This window comes from Colossoma macropomum, unplaced genomic scaffold, assembly GCF_904425465.1.
Source record: "Colossoma macropomum unplaced genomic scaffold, Colossoma_macropomum, whole genome shotgun sequence".
Lineage (NCBI taxonomy): Eukaryota > Metazoa > Chordata > Actinopteri > Characiformes > Serrasalmidae > Colossoma > Colossoma macropomum.
The window spans coordinates 6,248,575-6,270,307 of NW_023494807.1; the positions used below are offsets into that span (position 1 = coordinate 6,248,575).

Genomic DNA, 21,733 nt, shown 5'->3' on the forward strand with positions numbered 1-21,733 from the left:
TTCTTTCTTTCCAGTTGTCTTTCACTCGGCTGCTTTTTCTCTTTGGTCCTATTTTCTTGATTCTTGTGTTTTTCTTTCACTCTCTCCTCCTCTTTCTCTCCTCTTTCAGAACTTGCTCACCTTTCCAGCACATACAGTCTATCTGATCTCCGCTCTGTCAGGGCAGGTACACAGCAGGTCACACATCAGTAATCCAGTCTCATCAGTTTGACACAGCTGGCTTCAGCTGCCCACACAGCAGATCTCCAGTCCTAACAGTCATACTCAATAGCAACGCTTGGAGATTTGCAGAGCCAAAGCAGAAGGAAAAGAAAGCTGGATTATTTTCATTGAGCGCCTGTGTAATTAAGCCATGAATCATACTTTCCACCCTTCGAAACTACTTGTGTGAACATTCTTTGGCAGTTGGTGACTGTTGTGTTGTTACTGTCAGCGCCCTCCCCACCTCTGACGCTCAGAAGACTCTCAGCTCCTTCTCAGAAGTGGGGTGTCAGAACAGGTCACCTGGGGCTGAAGTGCTAAAGCAGTCAAAACTGAGAGCACAAGCTAGTGTCACACTGAGCAGACTGGACTTGTATTATAAATGCAGTTATTGTGGTACTGTAAGAATACATCACAGCACATTTGAGAACTAAGGGCCACATCAAAAAAACACATTCTTTGTTTTTTTTTCCTTTCTTTTGTTTAAATAAAAGTTTGATGTATGTCAACAATGAGTGCGTTTACATGCACCCAATAATCCGATCATAATCATACTGATTTCTGCGGTTATCTGATTATTCAAATGGTCATGTAAACTGCATGATCCGATCTAGAATACCGATTAAGAAATCCGATAAAGAGCGCTGGATTTTAGCTCAGTAATCAGATTTCTCAGCACATGTAAACTCTTACTCTGATTTCTTTCAGATTTCTCAGTCTGTGCATGGCGAAAACAGACTGCAGTACCAGAAATAAGCAAGCAGCGTTGTCACGAGACGCAGCGAAACACTTTTGGAGCATAGATTAATCCAACTACATGCTTGACGAAATGAGAGACTTAAATATTTCTTATCTTCTGGATGATGTATGTTCGTATTTTTAGGTTAAGAGGAGCGATGTTTTTTTAAAAAGCTGCGACATGAAGTTTGAGGTTTATGTTACGTTTACGTCACGTCTTCTTCTGTGAGTTTATTCACTGGTTGCAAAGCAGAAATCTGATTACTGCCTGACTCATGGAGACCTGGAGTTTCCTATTATCTGATTACTCAAGTGCATATAAACGCGTTAACTGACAAAATCTGATTTTCTGCAGTTATAGGAGTATTAAGTGCAGGTACACGCACTCATTGTTAATGTCTTAACAATTGAGCATTTATTTCCCAATCTATAGAGTTCTTAAATGGGAACTAAGCTTCAAACACCGCCCAGAACAGAGGTTGTTTACATATTTCGGTCTTAAAAGCACGGTAATGAAAAAGGCCTGGTTAATTCTAAGGTATAAAAGAGAGGCTGGAACACCTACATATGATTTTATAATTTAGTTTGCCTTTATTGCAGCTTTAATTATTTTCAAGAGACTCACTTTCAATTCTTAAAAGAAATCTGCTGGGATATTTTTCCACACCTCCAAAGTTCAGTCTTAGAAGTTGGTGGCATTTTCTGTTTTTCATGATCCACATAGTTCCAAACACATTCAGAGACGTTGAGATCTGGACAATGGGGTGGCCAATTTGTTTATCCATCCATCCATCATCTAAACCGCTTATCCTTCTGGGTCACGGTGGGGTGCTGGAGCCTATCCCAGCTGTCATTGGGCGGAAGGCAGGATAACCAATTTGTTTAGAAAATGTTTTTTATCTAATTTATTTTTACAGTTAGGGATTCTTGACAGCTGCACATCCTTTCACACCCATAGCGCTGAGTTGTCTTCTCACAGTGGAAGGATGGACAGGTTTTCAGATCTGAAGCAGCTTGATTTTCTCCTCTCTCTCAGAGATGAGAGTTTGAAGAGCTGATTTTTTCTGATGCAGTCCATTTTTGTGGTCTGCCAGGTCTGGCACGGTTGTTAAGTGTCCCATTTTCTTCAGTTAATCAGGACTACCTGTGCTCTCTTTGTAAGGAAGTATGCAGTTGGTCAGTGTTCTTTAAGTACTGACTGCATCCACGTTATGCTCAGAAAAGCATGTTGTGAAGTAGTTTATTATGATAACATTAAAAACCGACTATTGTTGGTAAGTAATGTCAGTTACTTGTCAAAAAACTGGCAGTTTTTAGGTTTATGTTTGTGTTCGTCTGCATGCTGTGTTCCTGTAAAGGGCCTTTGATAATCGTAGAGATTTATCCACCCTCTCAGTCTGATGAAGCAGCGTTGAGGTGTGTGTGGGCGTGTGGCTTGGGGATGTCAGGGGTGTAGGCAGGAACAGAAGCTTTTTACAGATGTTGCGAGGGAGCGTATGGAAAGTTTTTGTGGTTATCAGTCCTACGGCTGCTCCGTCTAACATGAAAAGGTATGCCACATATGTGGCTCGTGGCCAACTCATCTGGGGGAGAAAAACAAAGGGGAGGAAAGGAGCGATTAAAACCTCCTTTTTTGTTGTTTTCGTTTTATCCTACAAAGCAATTTTTCTGACGACAGGGGCCCCCGTAAAAAAAAAAAGGCTGTGTTTAATTTTTGTCCTCGTGGACGAGAGACAGATATTGTGAGCAGGACAGAGAGAGACGGGACAGGGAAGTGGAGAGAAAAAAGTGAAGAGAAGAGAGACGCAAGAAGAGAGAGAAAAGGGGAGAGTGAGGAGGGGGATGTAAAACAGAAAAAAAGAGTGAAGGAGGGAGAGAGACATAGAGAGGAGTGAGGGAGAGAGAAAGAAAAGGAGAGAGAGTAGAAAAAAGTGAATGACAGAAAGAACGAGAAACCAAAATAGAAAGATATAGAGAAAGAAAGTGAATGAGGGAGAGGAAGAGAAAGAAGAGAGAAAAGGGGAGAGTGAGGAAGGGAATATAAAGCAGAAAAAGAGTGAAAGTCAATGAAGGAAAGAGAGGGGGAGAGACATGGAGAGTGTTGAGGGAGAGAAAGAGAAGGAGAGAGAGTAGAAGAAAGTGAATGACGGAAAGAGCAAGCAACCAAAATAGAAGGATAGAGAGAAAGAAAGTAAATGAGGGAGAGGAAGAGAAAGTAAAAGAGAGAGAGAGTGAATGAGGGGAAGGAGAGAGTGAGACAGAAAGAAAGAGAGAAGTTTAATGAGAGAGTAAATGAGAGACGGCGGAAGACAGAAAGCGCTCGCAAAAGAGAGAGAGAAAGAAAGAGACGGGGGGGGAGGGAGCAGAAGCTGAAAAACATGTTTACCAGTGGTGGGCTGGCGGGACGTCTAAGGTTTCCCCGCTGGAGGAGCTCCCGGCACGGAGGCGCTCGAGATTCCCTCACGGCTCACTGACCAGAACGTGAGCAGAGCGCGTCATCCTGAGGCACGCTGCACACATCAGCCCCCTGCTCACTGAACTACACCTTTACTGAGCGCGCCTGTCCTCTCTGCCTCCTCCTGTACAGCTGGCAGATCTTATTTACAGTGCTAGTAAAGGAATAGCCTCCATAAATGTAACCTCACTAATGAGGAGTTTACACTTAGAGGGGCCTATTAGCATCACATTTTTTACATTGTCAAAAATCCCTTTTAACATAAAGAGAAACTTAGGTTTCATAATATTCAGAATATTTCATATTCGTAGGTTTGCACTATTATTTTTCAAATCATATTCATTTTTTATTTTATTTTGATGTGAAAGGTCACACTAATAGTATAGATTGGGTGTGCTAATTTTTCCTTTTTTACAGCTACAGCAAGCATGTGTGACTAAATCATCTCTTAACACTGAATCATTATTTCATATTTTTTTTTATATATAATTTCATTTCCATTTGATGGAATCAAAAAAATTAAAACATCTTGTGTTTTTCACTCTCACCAACTAGCTTGACTTCAAGGCAGCATATTGTTGCACTTCCTGCTTTTGCTATATATATATATATATATATATATATATATATGTGTGTGTGTGTGTGTGTGTGTGTGTGTGTGTGTGTGTGTGTGTATTGCTGTTGTCAGAACAAAACCTTGTGTCTCCATTTTTGTCATTTTCAGTTTTTGCCATAATTTGAAAATGCCTGTTGGCCTTTACATTATGTGTAAGTTTCGTGATAAATGGACCAAAAGAAATGACCCAAAATGACTTGGGGGAAAAAAACTCTGGTTCCACTGACTTACATTAAAAATAAAGTATGATTTTTTTCTTCTGCTGTGAAGTCCTCATTCTAGAGACATGAAGTTTTGCTCTGACAGCAGCGATATGTAGCTATGACATTAGCTAAAACAGCTGGTGAACTTTCTGCTTCATGTGTGAACCAGATAACCAAAAATCTTGCATGAGCAAATGAAAACCAGCAGCCTATTCTAACAGTGTGACCGCTGACACATACAATAATTAAATACCATTTACAAATAAACACTTTAAATTTTGTTGTAGTTTCTTCTTGGCTGGAGGGAGATTTTTGCTACAAAAGAACACATTTGTGAGTGCAGCATGAATAGGTCAATTAGCATCATGCAGCTAATCCCTAGTAGATTCCATTCATTCTTAGCACTGTTAGCTCTTTTGGCTGGAAGTTTGCTTGTAATGGATAAGACTATGTTGCTTTCCTCATCTGTCTCTGTATCTGCTAATCATTTTTGCACAACAGGGTTATAGCTTATTCTTCCACCTCCCACACACGGAGACCGTGCTGTTAGGACAAACCTGCATGAGATCGTTGCTCTTGACAGGATTTGATGAGAATAACAGATCAGTGGAAAACTAAGCAATGGCCCACTTTTAGGGTGGAGTTCATCTCTGCATTGATGATGATTAACCACATCCTCTTCACTCCATATGTCAGTTAGTTATTACCAGTGTTTTCATAAGGGTAGCGCTGATTAACCTGTTGTCACATGTAGTGCAGCAAATAAAGCAAAACACAGTTCTGTTCAAAGTCTTTGGGTAGACAAGAAAATGGTCTAAAAGGGTTTGTCTTGGCAGTAAGTGTGTTTTTAACTGTGAAAACACTGTACAGCATTAGATGAACACTGATTTGGTTCCTGACTTCTTGCTGTTCTTGCATGGATTTGTCAAATTTCATCAGCAGCAGACTAGATATAATTTAATGAAGGTTTGATTAGACAAACCAATTGGATGGTAACTCTAAATAATATATATTCTTGACAAGATCTTTGGAAACAGTTAAGCTAATGCACTTACATAAAAGCAACATGTTGCTTATTTGTTTATTTGTATGTCTGCTGTTGTTAGGGTTTGTTTTCTTACTAAATAAATGCTTACGCAACTTATGTTTCATTTATCTAACTGAGATACAGACCTAGAAACAGTAGCTGGGAAAATTTTTGACTCAGCTAAGAAGTTTGAATTGGGTGAACTCTGATATCCTCAAGTTGAGTCAACTCAAGAAGCCATGTAATCAGTTACTGTAATATTTAAAGTTAAGCTGACTCATTCTTACAGTGCAGTAGTTGCTATTAATGAATTAATTACTGATCATTCATTAAGCCTGAGCAAATGGACTAAAAAGAGAAAAACAGCAAGTTAATTGGTTCCAAATCTCAGTGATATCCACTGTTTTTTCTTCCAAATATGTGGATTGTAATCCAGAAAAATCAAGTAAACATCTTTCAGCCTCATTACTCAAGGTCTCATATTCAGCACCTAAGTGACTTTTGGCTTAGACCAATCAAAAGGCAATCTAACCTGACTCAGTGCCTCATATACTAAGCTGCGGTCTCGTACACTCACACAAATACATGCACACACACACACACTCGGAGAGCTGTGCAGGAGAAATGGAGACGCCCTCATAGTTAGTCAGGGTCACGGCACCAAAAAAAACTTACGAAAGTCTCAGCTATTTCTGCACTGCCGCACTGATCAATGGTGTGGTAAGAGTGCAGAGCTTCAGGGCTGATTTGAAAACCAGACCTTAAAATGAGCGTTTCGTGTGGTGTGGCATTACAGACAGACTGAGAGAATGAATTAGAGTGCATTATGTCATTGACTGGCTGCCTTGTTACCCTTTCGCTTTACGAAGCAGTAGCGTCTATTTCTTAAAATAACCCAGGAAAAAAAACGAACCAGGGAGTTTAAAATAACCGAAGTGGGTTTAAGAGCAATGTTAAAAATTATTTCAAATTAGGATGACAACATAGAGAAATGTTGTGAGTAATAAAGAAGGGATGATGCAATCAGGGATCTGTCCTCATATGCAGCAGTGTGTGGAGCGGCCTGGAAATGAGCTCAGGTGGTTAAGCAGTAGGAGTGGAGAGTTATGCAGTGAATTACATTTACATTCAGTTTATAAAATATGGCAGAAAAGTGAAGCATCACTTTTCTTTCCACCAAAGCATAATATTAACTTTTCGTCAAACTTAGATCACAATGAAATGGATTCTCTTCCACTTACAAACACAAATGTGGTGTGGATTAAAAGTTATATTTGGACAAAAGTGCACTTCTGACAGATTTTCTCCTCTCATTTCAGTGAGTAAATAAATATATAATGTTGAATTACAGCTTGCTTTTGTTATTGCTGGCGATAACTGTGACTTCAAAGTGATACAGACATAAGAAGATTGTTATATTGATTATGCACTGCAAAAATAGCATCTTGTCAAATGAATTTATCTTGATTCTAGTCGATATATCTAATATTCCTTATTTGGAGATGGTTGTGCACTTATTTTAAGATTATTTAACTTATTTCTAGTTTTTAACTGTTTTAAGTCATTTTATTAACTATAGTGGGAGATCATTTTGCTGGTTTTAAGCACATTTCTTAAAACAAGCAACACTGTCTGCCAATATAGTGAGATAATTTTACCTAATAAAATTACTTAAAACAAGTAAAAAAAATGTTTGAAAATAAGTTAATCTTAAAATAAGCTTACAACGATCTTAACAGGAGAAATATCGGATAAATCGACTAGATTTAAGAAAATTTTACTTGACAAGATACTATTGTTTGCAGTGTGGGCTCTACTTTCGAGCACAGTTTAGTTGTATAAAGCCTAAATATAGCCTGTGTGTAAATCACATGCAATGTCTGCAGTGACCTAATACTTTAAAATTCCTGACCTGCACCATTTGTTGCCATTAAAGACATGAGTTGGCTAATTTAAATGCTGTGGGCACGTGTGAACACAGAACAACTCACACATGTATGAGAAGATGATCCATGTTTTTCTCTATAAAGCTAAGGTGCTGATACCCTGCCGACAGTTGAATAGGGACTATGAGAATTGGTGGCTACAGAGACGGCCATAACAACCAGTACTGAATCTGCGTTACTGTTGTTTAAAGAACTGGAAATAATAGCTAAATTTACTAATGTCTTAGAAATATTTATTATATAATGTAAATAAAAAAAGGTGAAATTAACTTAATTTCACATTTTAGTGACTGTGGTGAACTGATGCTTCTGCCATTGTAGAACAATTTGCTACTACAGCAAGAAGAAAAACAGCAGAACATTTTTTCTAGGCTGCTGTAACCATCATCGTTGTTTAATATTCTTGTTATTAATGTTTCATTCTAGCCCAACCCCTTTTACAAATGCACCGCCAACACCATGGACACCATCACTACAATACCTAATATATACCTGCCACAGCCACACGGACCAGCACTGTGATTTTGTGGCTTATTTTTGACTCCGATTATGAAAATACAGCCTTTGTGTGGACTTAATTTGTGACTTCATCAGTTTATGAGATAAACGTTCATGTTGCATGTGTGTGTTTTTCAGATGGCCACCATGTTTGGGAAACAGAAGCCAAAATCGACAAGGACTCTCTCAAGCCTGTGAGTACATTTAGATTAATAATGTAAAAGTGGTGTTATTGCAGGACTTGTGCATCTAAACGTATCTGCAGACTTTGTATAATCATCCCGCCTCTTTAGAAGCTCGCAGTTTGATGCTGTTATATGATATTTAGGGAGTTTAACTTTATTAGTTTTTAAAGTCTTTTAACTCTGATATCTGTCTTGTCTGGGTTTTTTGATGATGCAAGCTTTAGTCAAACACTCTTGTCACTTCTCAAATACCCTCCTTCTCTCTCTCCCTCCCTTTCTCACTCTCTCTCTTTCTCTCTCTCTCTCTCTCTGTGTCTCTGATGTAACTTTTGCTCACTCATTACTGTAAGTGAAAAAGACTGCTGATTAGCTTGTGCAATACTAAGTGATCTTTTCACCAATTCGCACTAGTCTCTAGTCTCACCTGAGACACAAATTAATGCTGATTGTATCCCGTTTTCCATTAGATAACACAAACAGACACACACATGTACACACAAACATTTTGTCATCATCCTCATTTACTAAAGCACAGAGCTGGTTCTCATTTACAGAGACACACATACTGTGACAGCATGCAGCGTCCTCATCCTCATTTACCACCATCCAAAATAACAAGACCACTGTACATTTATTTAATTTCTAGTCAAAACGGCCACTAAGTAGAAGGAATTTATTTTACAGCATCAGAAAAAAAAACAGAATAAGTTTAACAGAAAAGTCGCGAAAACTGCATATAATATAAAATATTTTTTTTCAGTATTTAGTTTGTCCACTAGCTTCCATTGTTTTTAGGAGAATCGCTTACAATTTTTCAAATAAATCTGCAGGAATATGTTTCCACACCTTACAAAGTCGGTAGCATTTTCTGCTTCTCGCAGTCCACGTAATTCATTCTTCTGCACTGCAATTTTCATTTATCAAAGTACAAGCAATGTAGATGTTCCCCTCAAAGGTACAACAGTGGTTTTAAGGTCCAACTGTGTACCTTAAATAAGTTCTTCCCAGGTGAAAAGTGCATATTTGTACGTTTTCATAACCAAATGTTCTAAAACGTAACATTAAAATAAAAAGCCTGGAGACGAGACGGGGTGTGTAAAGGCAGTACTGCTTAAAAATATATAATTTCCATAGTTTATGGTACAATTTTGCTCCCTAACTGAAGGTACTGAAGACGGGTACCACCCCAGTGACAGTTAATGCCTTTTTCTGTTTGATTTGCAAATGTTCTTCTTTTTTTGTCTATTTCCTTTTCTCAGTAAGAGCTTCTTGACAGCTACACATCCTTTCAGACCCATAGCGCTGAGTTGTCTTCTCACAGTGGAAGGATGGACAGAAACACCTGTGGATGTTTTCAGATCTGAAGCAGCTTGATTTTCTCCTCTCTCTCAAAGATGAAAGCTTTAAGTGCTGTTTATCTGATGGGGACAGTCTTGGTGGTCTTGCACGGTTGTTAGGAGTCACATTTTCTCTGTAACTTTTATTCTTTTTTTTTCACTTTTTTCCTTTAACTCTCTTGTTGCTTATGAAAGTTGATTATTTTATATCTAATATCAGAAATATCTCCTGACAAATGAAAAAGTTGTACTTAATGGCCATTTTGACTTAAAATTAAATAAACAAAGGATGGTTTGTACTTAACATTTAGAACCATGTTTTATTCCTCACCTATAGCTCTTATCACGCACACACACACACACACACAGACAAACAAACACACACATTCCCCTCATCCACTTGCATTGCTGGGTCCACAGCTCTTCATCTGAAGCATCGCTCGTGCTTGCTCACATGCCAAGAGCAGATTATACACGCAGCTCTCACCTGCTGCGTTTTCATGAGGGAAATAACGAGAAAATAAACCACTCCCCAGCTCTGTCACACGTTCACTCAGAAGAGAAGAGAGCAGCAAGCTCCGATCGGCTTTTTATTGCCTTTGCATAAGGCTTTATATTTATTGTTTGGCCCTTGTGTTCCAAAAAGCTGTTTTTGTTTTGGTTTAATTGAAACAAACCCCTCTGTATTCAGCAGCGTGAGGACGGGTCTCTTTCTGCCTGCGCTCAATGTGGGATCAGTTTAGCAGTAGAAAGACGTCTATGTTTGTTTTTGTGCACTTTCAGGTCCAGTCAACCTACAGGACCAACAAAATACTTAGATGTACTTAGATATCTATAATACATATGGGTCATATTATTACGTAAAGTTATTATTACATATAAATACTTAAATATTGTCGCTGTTGGATCAAAACCGTGTATCTTCAAATTAAAAGTAACTTCACAGGTAAAGCACAATACACTGTTACCAGCAACTGGTATTTTCAAATGATGAAAAAATTGGCAAAAGTGATGATACAAAGTTTTGTTTGGGTAGCGATGATGTATATAATATACATGGAACTTGTACATAAAGGTACTCAGATATATAATACATATGATATTTACATGCGTATACACACACACACACACACACACACGCATACATACACACACACAGGCAGCTGTTACTTTGTTCTTAAGGGGTCCTGTTTAAACTCAGACACAGACGCAACTTGTTTATTAGTTCTTGTCATTGTTGTTTTTTGTGTGTGTGGTTTTGCTTTTCTCATTACAGTGATGAGACCCATTGCGTCAGCTCAGCTAAACATGACCCTTCCCCTTCCACTAATTGGCCTTTAGGGCAAGCTGGTGTTAGGACTAGACCCACACTGGAAAATGACAGTGGGTTTGTGTTGGGGGGGTGTAAGGTTAACGACTAATAGACCAGTGTACCTATTTAGAGCACACAAACACGACAGTCCCTCATTCCATCTCCCCTGATGCCATGTGAGGGCACAAACACACACACACACACACACACATGCACACACACCCAAGTGTAAGTAGCCAGACGAGTGGGGCGGGGCTTCTGGCCATGACCTACAGACAGGCCCACTGTTTAAACGACTGCAAAGTCAGCAGGAAGAGTTTCCTCTGTAATTTCAGTCCCCTCCATCCTCCTATCATGAGCCAGACACTCACTGACATCGGCACTGCGCCCCCATACCCCCGCCAGCCCGGTCAGGAAAGGAGGTGAAGGAGTCATCTCACCCCAGGACCTGCTCTGGGGGCTACTACAGTCAAATTTGTCCAAACACATTGTAGCCTTTCTCAACTACCCTATAGCTCTTACTGTAGTATTTCACCCTCTCTTTCTCTTTTCACCTCTCTCTTTCTCACACTCTCCTCAGCCCACCCAGGCACTGATAAGGGACCCCATAGCAAGGCAAACATTGTACTGAAGCAAAAGTAGTGTACATAAATGTGCATATATTTGCTCTAAATACTGAACAGTATGAATATGTGTATGCCAGTGATGTGCAACATGTGGCCCAAATAGAAGACATTTGATTTGGCCTGTCCCATCAAGAAAACAAACATATATATATATATATGCATATGTATATATATCTATATCTATCTATCTATCTATATATATATATATATATATATATATATATATATATATATATATATATGGGTGTGTGTATGTGTGGGTGTGTGTGTGAAATGACATATTTTGTTTTCTTAAAAAAATAATTAGCACATGCTCTACAGAGAACACACCTACATATTTTAATGCAAGTTATGTGCAGAATGTATGTATGTGTGCATATATATATATATATATATATATATATATATATGTAGACAGATACATAGATATAGATCATTTTCATTAAAGTTGAATGGGATGAGATGGATCACAGTCTTTAGGATTAATTTCCCATGTTTCTTGAGAAAACTCTAAGAATTGGCAGTATTTCACCCACAGGCTTTGTGAGGTCATTGATCGGATCATTAATGTTTGGACATGGACAGGACGGCACACGTTCCTCTATTATTCAGTCTGTGTCTCAGTGCTACACTAATGCTGTGTTCTCTTGTGTATGACAGACTTCCCTGGTGGTGGAGATCCCACCGTATCGCAATCAGCGAATAGCCAGCGCTGTACCTGTCAGCTTCTATGTGTGCAACGGCAAAAGGAAGAGGAGCCACTACCAGCGCTTTACTTACCTGCCTCCAAACGGTAATCCCTCGTTCCTTCTCTCCAACTCTCACTTTCTCTCTGCGTAATAGGCTCTAGGCTCTCTAGAACTCTCTTCTGCCCTCTTGCTTTCTGCTTGCTAACCTGTTACATTTATCAGAGGTTACTAAGGGTTGTTAACAAAACATACTTGAAGATATTGTATGACAAATATATAAAATGTATGACGATATTTAGTTCTTTTATGGTTTGTGCAGGGGTAGAAATTACTATACACTGGTTGTTGTTGTATGCAGGCTCTATGTAATTGATTTTGAAGTATTTTATTTTAATTCATGCAGTTGTTCAGTGCTGTAGAAGTACTGACAATGCCTATATGGTCATAAAAGTCTATTTATCATGACAACATATCATATTGACCACCCATGGATGTTACGATCAGTGGCAAGTGTGAGCCTCTGACATGTCTGGTTTACCTCTCTCCACGCTGAAAGCCCAGGAGCCAGCGCAGGGCACACACAGCTTAGCGCAACTCGGCCGTAACCTGGAGAGAAGGTGCAATGTGAGCATTGTTTATTTTGTTGCGGTGTTGCATTTTCCTGCAATGAGGTGTAGCAGCTGACTGCCGGAGCCTGCAGGCAGTGTTTTTGTAGGGGAGTCTTTCACACACACACACACACATACACCTCCCACAGGTCCAACCCTGCTTACGCCTTCTGACAAGCCACAACCTGAAGAAGCGTGACTCTTCGCTCACCGGGCCCACACACTAGACAGACGTTAAAGAAATGCTTCAACCAAAAGTCTAATAATTGCTAATAATGACTGAGATAAATACCCACTAGCTGTCAGTCACTGTTGGCCACATAGCATTTTGACCTCTGACTTAAGTAAAATGCCATTGAACCGTTACTCCTTTGGAACAGTGTTTATACAAGAGAACTCATGTAGGCTATAGCTATGCACCATATGAGCTTCTTTCTTCATGGTAGTGGGTGAAGCCGAAAGATCAGAGTAAACGTTCTGTTGAAGCAGCCGGCTGCAGAGCTCACATTTTGCTCCTGTGCAGGAGTTGGCCCAGTGCAAAGTCAAAGTTCTGTCAGTCCTGAGTTTGTAGGTTTTTCTCAGGTTTTCCAGGACATTTTGTCCTGAAAATGTATGAAAACAAGCACACGCATATGCACACACTGCAGAACAACCACAGATAAGTTGTTTACCACAATATAACAGAACAGTAATAACTGGATATCACGATGACAATATAAGAGCGATAACTTACTGTTAAAATAATGTTTCTCTGGCTGGATGTAATGTAAGTGTAGGTATTAATTTAAGGGATGTGCAAACAGAAATCTAACATACTCTCTTTAAATCCCTCTTTAAAGAAATGGAAAAATAGAAAATTATAAAAAGCACCGTTCACTATTCTGCAAAATAAAAAGAAATAAAATACTAATAAATACTTACACCAGCAATGCAGGCCCATTTTTTGTGCACCTTTTCCTGTAAAGGCTACAAAACCAAAAGAGAACAAAAAGCAAGAACAAATACATATTTTTGTTTCATTTTATTTTTTTATTTAGTTATTAAATATTATGGCATCAGATACGCCGGGTTGTATTTAAATTTTCGTTATTATTTAAAAATAAAGTTTTTCTTGCTTTTGGTTGAGTGTAGTTAGGCACCGTGTTCTTAGTTGCTCCAGGACTCTTATTTTGACAGACTGTGAGGAGAGTAGCTGGCTAACAGAAAACAGTAGAGCCTGAGCAGCCTGTGTGCTGCATGTTTTCCCCTTTGCTGCAGCTGTTTTGAGTTGAGTTTTCATTAAAGCTGAGTTAAGGGCCGATATTGTAAGGTGTCCGAGTGTGTTTTATAGTTGCCGTTTAGCTGAATGGTTACTCATCTCCCCTGTGGGAGAGCAGGTTCAGTCCCAGCACAGAGAAGCAGGCTTGTAACATTTTGTGTCTGTAATGTGATTATGTCTCTCTATTGCTGTGTGTATGGGTTAATTAGTCCTGTTCTGTCATCACCGCTCTAACGATGTGTCTATTGTGGAAACTCATATCACGATAATGATAAAAATATGATTTATCAATCCTATATATTTTATCAATCCTAATGTCGATTATTGGCCCAGGGCTATTGGGTATATAATTATATCCTGGTTTAAAACTGCTGCGTCTGTTTGTCCAGCCTCTACACTGTTAGGTAGTACGAGGTTGCGGCGTGTGGGTTTACTGGGTTTACATGGTTGAAGTATTTGATGAGTACAATGAAATGCTTTTTTGACAAACTCACTCACTCACAGTGCAAACAATAACAATGTGAGGACTAACAGTGACAAGCAGCCTGCTGGAAAAAGAGAACTGCTCACTTGTTGTTGTGTATGTTTAGAGACAGAGAGAGAGGGGCATGGTAATGTTGCTGTCATCACTTCCTGTCTCACTCGTGTGAATCTGTCCTGCCTGCTTTTTGCGGACCACTTCAAGCACAATTGTGGTCGTTGACGTTTCTCATAAAGAACATCTCACACACTCCAGTGTCTGACTGAAAAACACACACACACAAAAGCCACCGGCTGTGAAAACCGCCTCTAAATTTAGCTCCACTTTCTTTAAAAAGCGGAAGGACGACACAAACACGTTGCGGTCTGTGGGAGGTTTTGAAAATAACCCTCACTTTCCATTCATCTGACGTGCGATGATGCCCTGTAATCAAATGGCAACTTGCAAACAGACTGAATTCTGACATTTCATTTGTACCTACGGAGCAATTAAGGCCATGTATTCCTGCTTGCATATTCACACAGGCCTCAGATTTCCTTTCCATTCTGTAATTATTCATAAGCTTGTTTTTATCAGAACATATTCATCTCCAGAGAGACGTATTGTTTGTGTCGTGCAAACATAATTTGTTTCTTATCTGTGTGTAGCGGCGTGTAGGATATGCATTATTGCTGATTTTATCTAAAGCAGTTTCTGGTTGTGAGTCAGACACACACACACATAAACGCAATGGCATTCTCCACTACGCTAGACTGAGATAAGCCTGATCGATGCTGAAATAGAGCTATATTTTTCCAAGTCGTTTTTAGTCACATATGATAGTTATTTTATTTGGCGGCACAACAGTGCTGTTTCTTTAGCAGTTGGCAGTTGAATTGAAATTAGTGATCATTTTACCCATTTTATGAGCTACGATGTTTTAAAGAGGGAGAGTTTTGTAAATAATTGATTCAAGATGTATAGCATTTATAGAGAATATCAAAATGAAATCACTAAATCTTTTGCTTTTGTGTGAGAACAGTACTTGGAAAGTGGGTGTGTGTTAGAGATGGCACAGTACCACTTTTCCTTTTCTGATACTGAAACGGTTTTCAAACTAGGAATGTACCAATGTGGGAGTTGTGGAGTCAATACCAATATGCAATATTTTTGATGTACATATTTGCCAATGGCAGTACCGATGCTAATTCATGCACAATTATCTAAAAAATTTACAAATTTGGACTAGATCTGCCTAGATTAGCATTACAAACAAATTTAACATGTATTTGTTTACAAATAAAGGAAAATGAGTAATATATAGACATTGTGGCACAGTAGTGGAATGCAATAAATACATCATCAAATATGGGTTTGAAGTGTCTGTCATGTCTAAGCATCTGTCATATGTCGGTTTTTTTAAACAAATATCTGCCAATACTGATATATGATAACATTGTGCATCCCTAATTAAAACCTTGAGCATTAAGAAATACCGATATTGCTTAGCTTTAAAACGACTACGCTTTAAAACAGGGGTCAACTCACAATAAACGGGCCATATTAAAAAATCTCAGCAAATTTATGGGCCAGCTGTGTTTTTATTGCACTTTTGCTTAAAAATTTGCCATGATCTGAACAGACCACTGTTTATTCAAAATTTAAACTAGATTCCAGGCATCTTTTCTTTTTGTGTAACCGCTGACCCACAGATTGTTGGTGGGGATCAGAACACACACTATGTTTCAGAGCATGATGGGGACTGTAGTGCGTCTCAGGGTGAAACAGGCTAATAATGGAGAACTAAAATAATTTCGTGGGCTGAATAAGACAGGCCTGACTTGGCCCTCGGGCCTTCTGTTTAACACATGGGCACTACTTTTAAATGAAGCAGATGACTTAAGATGATCATCTCCAAGTAGGCTGTCATGCTTAAACTACTCAGACACTGCCTGATACTGATACCTGCTATCAGATCAGTGCCATCTCTGGTTTGCATATGTCTGTGTGTGAAGTGTCTGAATCAGTAGACACTGAGATGAGAGTAAAGCAAGTCACGCTCCTTTTCTCCATCCTGATGTGAGTGTTGCTTTTCCAATCACGCTCCCAATAACTCTTGCGTGTGTGAAGTCATGACACGGCGTCTTTTTCGTTTCTTTCAAATGAGAAACATTCTTTCAAACCACATAAAACAACACAGGCTAAAATTGCTGGCACTGGGGAAAGCCCACTTGAAGTCAGTTCTCGGAATCCCTTTATTTTTACAAGCACTTCGAAGATTCCTCCACAAGATCGAGTTCTATTAATAACACAAATGGCAGCACCTCTTTGGCTGAGAGCTGTGGCTGTTTTGGAGGAGAGGGCACGTTAAAAAGAAGCAACATGGAGCACGTAAACGGAGGCTGGATGACCACTCACTGTGTAATGTTCCAACCAGTCGAGACTACGAGCAAAAACCGAAACCTGACTAAGCATCATAAAACTGTCCACGTGCCTCTCTGCGTGTGGTGTTACGCCCACACCGCAGAGCGTGTCAGTTTTCCAGTGACGGCAATGTGTCCCATACAGGACGCGGAGAGTTGCGGTCCAGCTTTAGAAACCGACTGTTTGCCAGTTTTGAGGGAACGTGCTGCTTCTTGGCACCATAGTTTGTGGTTGTGTAGAACTGGACTATCTTTCGCAGGGCAGGAGTTGGCATAGGTTTGGGCCAGTGACAGACAGAACCAACTGGACCATACTGGCCACCAGCTGCCTGCCAGATTGTTTCTGCCCAGGGGCTTGTAATTATGGCTAGGCCCTTGTGACGTAATTAAGAGTCACCTGTGTCACATGGAGACTCCTTCATCCTTTCCTTCTGTCTCAAATATCAAAGCAGTAAGACTGCATAAGTATTTTGCTTAAAATACTGTACATAGATATATTGATGTGTAGACAATTAATGGGTACTGATATATTGATTTCTTTTTACCCAGCAAAGATAAACATTTATACACCCATGTGTCCACATAGCACATATTTATTAGAGATAGCACCAATTTAATACCAGCAGAAAATGGTATTAGAAAAAAGAGCAAGTCTAGCTTGAAATATTGCATATTTGCTCGTAGCATGATATAATGTAAAGCAAAGCAAAGCAGGTCATGTGATGACAATAGTAGCCATCTGTAATCTAACACTGGCATAAGACCAATGCATATCTAGCCAACTGCTTTATTTTAAATGGGTAAATCCGCTGATGCTTATGGCTTCAGTATCGAAATCAGTGTCATAAAAGAAAAAGTACTTTTGTGCCATCTCTGATATCTATAAAATTGATCTGATGATCAAAGATCTGCCTTTGTGAGAACCTCATACTTAATATATTTAATATACACCGCAGGGCTGATGAGTGGGTGGGAGAGACGGAGAAAGATAGAGAAAAAAAACATGGGCAAAAAGAGAAAGTCAGAGAAAAGAGTGAAAAAACAGTGCAGTGTAAAGTATCTGCAGGCCATAACCGGCTGGGAGTTGGGAGGAAATCAGAGGCAGCTGGGGATGAGGCTAACAGGGTGAATCTTCACGCCACGCTGCAGACTCCCAGTGCTCAGAGCAGGCTGGAAGGCTTCGTCAAGCCTGGCCCAGGGCCCTCAGCCTGGAGGCTGAAGGAGAAATACGAGAAGGTGTCGGTATAACGAGACAAAAACAGAGCCACAACTCTACGGAGTTTTCTGTTGATGTGTAAATTTAAAGATTAAGCATGTAACCAAAGTGATCTTGCTACTGGGATGGAGGGATTAATACTGAATTGACAAAGGTAGACCGTACATCAGGGCTGGTCTTCGTGGTGCAGATTAAGCCTAGTATTGGACTAGTTTCTTAAGGTCGTTGGCCAAAGTTTTGTCTAGGAAAACAGGTATTTTTACACAGCATTATGTGGACTGAAAACTTTCAAAAGCATAATCCCTTTGCTTTTGTTTGTTTTCCAACACCGTGTGCATAAAGTCAGCTCCACTCGCTGTTGCAAATTGAGCAAAGCGTATTGCATGGTGTTGAGTCGTCCAGTTCTTCTTAACCAGGACACATCATTTTCAAGGTGATTTAGGCAAAGAGCATCATTCCAGACACACAAAACAACATCCAGGCCAAGGCTGGTAGGTGTAGTCTCCTGACGCCAGCATTGAGCTCCAGAGGAAGGGCTTTGGGACAGCCATGGGTCCAGGGAGCCGCTCACTAGCACCATGCAGGTCGCAGGGGGACGCCCTGAGCACTCCCACGCCACTTAGAGCAGACAGCAATGACGTAAATCTGCGGCGCGCTGGGGACACGGAGAAGGCACATGCGGGCCGAGGGTGTGAAAGATCGGTTTCGTTAAAGAACTAATGACATACGGCGATGGAACAATATAAATTGTTATAGTTATCAGGATTCAGAAAAAACCTGCTTCAGTTGGTGAAGTATTTCACGCCGAGGCTGAATCCTAAACTTATTTTCTATCATTCAGTTGTAAACGACATTCAAAATATCTTTATAAATCAATTTTGATCAATTAACAGAAATAATCGTCTATATTCAATTAAATCAGTGTACTTTCCAAACAAATGTGGAGTTATCTGAACTGCACCGGGTGGTCAGTGGACCTCCCTCTGGTGTCTTTCTCCAAGGTTTCTTCCATCACAGGCTGGGTGGACTCACTCACCCAGCTCTAAGTACCTAATCAAAATCAAATCATTTTCTCTCCCTCTTTTTTTTGTCCGTTAGAGCAACAATTGCTTCTCCAGTGTGGAGCCCCTGGGGTCTAAGGCTCCTGCAGCAGCTCTCTCCTTCAAAATGCTCTTTTATAGCATATTAGAGCTGGAGCCCAGTCCAAAGAAAATAGGCCTTTTCATTATTAGAGCCAGCTGTGGAGCTCTCCTCTGATTACTCATCCTTTTTTCTTTCCCTTTTTTGTCATTTTCTTCTCTGTTTTCTTTTTGCTTTTTTTCCCTTTTTTTCCCCTTTTGCTGGGGTAGCTGATGACACACACACACTGGTTCATGAGAGCTGATTGGATTGAGTCAGTTTAGGAGGGTATCCCGGCTACAGTGTCTCACTTGTATTCCTGTAAGCCTCTCACACTTGCCAGCTTCCATTCCTTTTTCACACATAAAAAAACTTTAGCAGTAAGAAATTGTAAGATTTCTATTGTGCTGTTATGGTATTAACTTAATAATCTGTAATACTTTCAGCTCCATGTAATATTCTTGTAATGCAGTCTTATAGTAATCTGTAACAGTCATATAGTACCCTATAGAAAACTAAAGCGTTTGTCTGAATTTACAGTAAGATACCAGTAATAATCCTCTATACATTTCTACAGAAAGTCTTACTTTAGTTCTGAAATCCTATACAAAGTATTACGATAGTTCAGTTCTCAAACTAGGGGTTAGAGAGGGACGATAAGAGGGCCACGGAAAAATGTTAGAAGTTATATCTCCACTTTGCGATTTTTCATTTTGCATGTTTACTAAATCTGCTAAAAAGTACTTGATTAAAAATCATAGTTTTTAATAAACATTATTAAAACAATAGCAGCAACAGTGCCAGGCCAGTTGCAGAGAAAGCTAAAGTAAGACATGGTCCTCATTTGTTAAGTGAAATTAATGACAACAGGGTGAGGAAGGAAGCAAACAGGGGTGAGGGTTGTGCAGTGGCATCTACTAACTACAAAGAGGCCTTTATAAAAAGCCTTTAAAGCCTTATGCCTTTAGTTACTCCATTACTTACCCGTCCTCTGATTCTCTCTTGCGCTCGTCTTCTTTTGCAGTTCCTATGATAAAGACAGAGCCGACCGATGACTATGAGACGCAGGGTGCTCCAAGGATGCCCATGCACTCAAAACCCTACTACAGTCAACAGAGATTGCCTCCCATGATGCCTTTGGGTGACACTGACCCCTGCATGGTGGGTGGCTACTCTCCCTGCCCTCCCCGCCCCACTGCCATGCCTTGTTCCTCCCCCGGCTCCAGCCCTAAGCTCCATGACCTATCACCTGTCCCCTTCCCTAAGTGCCTAAGCAGTAGCCCCACTCACTCCACCATGCCTGGTAATGTGGCCTCTCTACAAGACACACCCACACATCCTAGCCTGGCCCTGCCCAGCTCCCCTGACCACACCTCCCTCACCATGCCCCACCCCCAGGGCAGTCCACACCTCAGCAGCCCCTCTTATCATCCTCTCTACCCCAGCAGTAGCCCCTCCTCCTCTCCCACCTCCCACCCCTCTACGCCTGGTGCTGCAGCAGAAAGCCCCTACCTGCCACCCTTTGGGTCTGCCCAGCCAAGAGGAAGCCCGTCCAGCCTGTTGGCGGAGGACAGTAGCTCCCCTGCACTGTCTGTCACCATCAAACAGGAACCGCAGGAGCTTGACCAGATGTACCTGGATGATGGTAGGTTACTGCAATAGTACTGGCTTAATGCCATGGCACACTGACCCAACATTCTGCGACAAACACCAACGTTCAAATCTTGAATGACAAGCCTAAAGAACCAGTGTGAATGGTTGGAGAATATTCTAAAGCAGAAGTCACCAACCACCCTCCTGGAGATCTCCCTTCCTGCAGGTTTCTTCAAACCGAATGTAACAGAAGGACTTCTGAAAGCAATAATAAAATGGATTAGGTTGGGGGTTTGGCACAAAAGTCAGCCGGGAAGGTAGACTCTCTAAGAGCAAGGTTGGCGACCACTGTTCAAGAGGATCCCAGTTGGTACAATATAGTGTGAGAGTATGTATGTAAACCCAACATTCGGATTTGCTTTGGTCTTTGTGCTTTAATGTAATTTGCACCAAAAGCATTAGTCTGATGAATAGATACGCCTCCATTTCTTTCAGTGTTTCAGTGGATTGTTTAGAGGTACTACACATTAGACGAGTGACTCATGTCTGTCATGGACATGCAGGTTTGTGGTCATATTTAAACATGCTAGAAAATGTTTAACTGGAAAAAATCAGAAGAAAAAAAAAGTGCTGATATTCATGGTGGAACCAAGTAGGAGGATTTGCTCTTCACTTACACCACTTACAGGTATCTGATGTGTCATGTCTGGTGTGAATTTGGGGTAACAGTCATAGATAAACAGTGTTAGAGTCAGTGTTCTAATGTCATCCAACATTAATAACACTGTGTGCTTTAAGGTTACATACTGTTAATCTCAGAGCAGACCCACTCAGCAAAGCCCAAAATAACCAAAGGTTATGTCGGTGTGCCAAACCTGTTTGTGATTTTTGGAAGGTCTTGGATGTTCTTCATCCTTCACACTGGCTTATTGTCTTGTCGGTTTGTACGCATGCTAATCCCAACTGTCAGAATGTTCCCATTCGTTATGACTTCTTCACATTACACGATTCGCCCCAAAAACCCACAATATCTTTCACACAACAAGCCAAGATATTCCAGAATGGCATTCATTCGTTGTGGTTCTTTCAAACAAGGCTTCCCATCTGCATTCTGCTGTAATCCCTGAATATCCTTCTAACATGGTGAGCTTGTACCAATGATGAAACTGTGGTGAAACAGTCATTAGAGGCTGCTGGGTCAATGTGCGCTGGGCTTTACAACA

The 21,733-nt window shown here is 40.3% G+C and overlaps 1 protein-coding gene across 3 annotated transcripts in view; it reads left to right on the top strand.

The window, feature by feature from the left end:
• Positions 1-21,733, top strand: part of LOC118797143 (nuclear factor of activated T-cells, cytoplasmic 1-like) — an 82,545-nt gene that overhangs the window by 36,620 nt on the left and 24,192 nt on the right. For 2 of the 3 annotated variants that reach the window (XM_036556381.1, XM_036556382.1), the window contains exons 7-9: positions 7,823-7,878; positions 11,805-11,937; positions 19,942-20,562. In XM_036556381.1, the coding sequence (XP_036412274.1) occupies positions 7,823-7,878; positions 11,805-11,937; positions 19,942-20,562 (810 nt within the window). The remainder of the gene's footprint in view (positions 1-7,822; positions 7,879-11,804; positions 11,938-19,941; positions 20,563-21,733) is intronic. The other variant, XM_036556384.1, reaches the window with a different exon arrangement.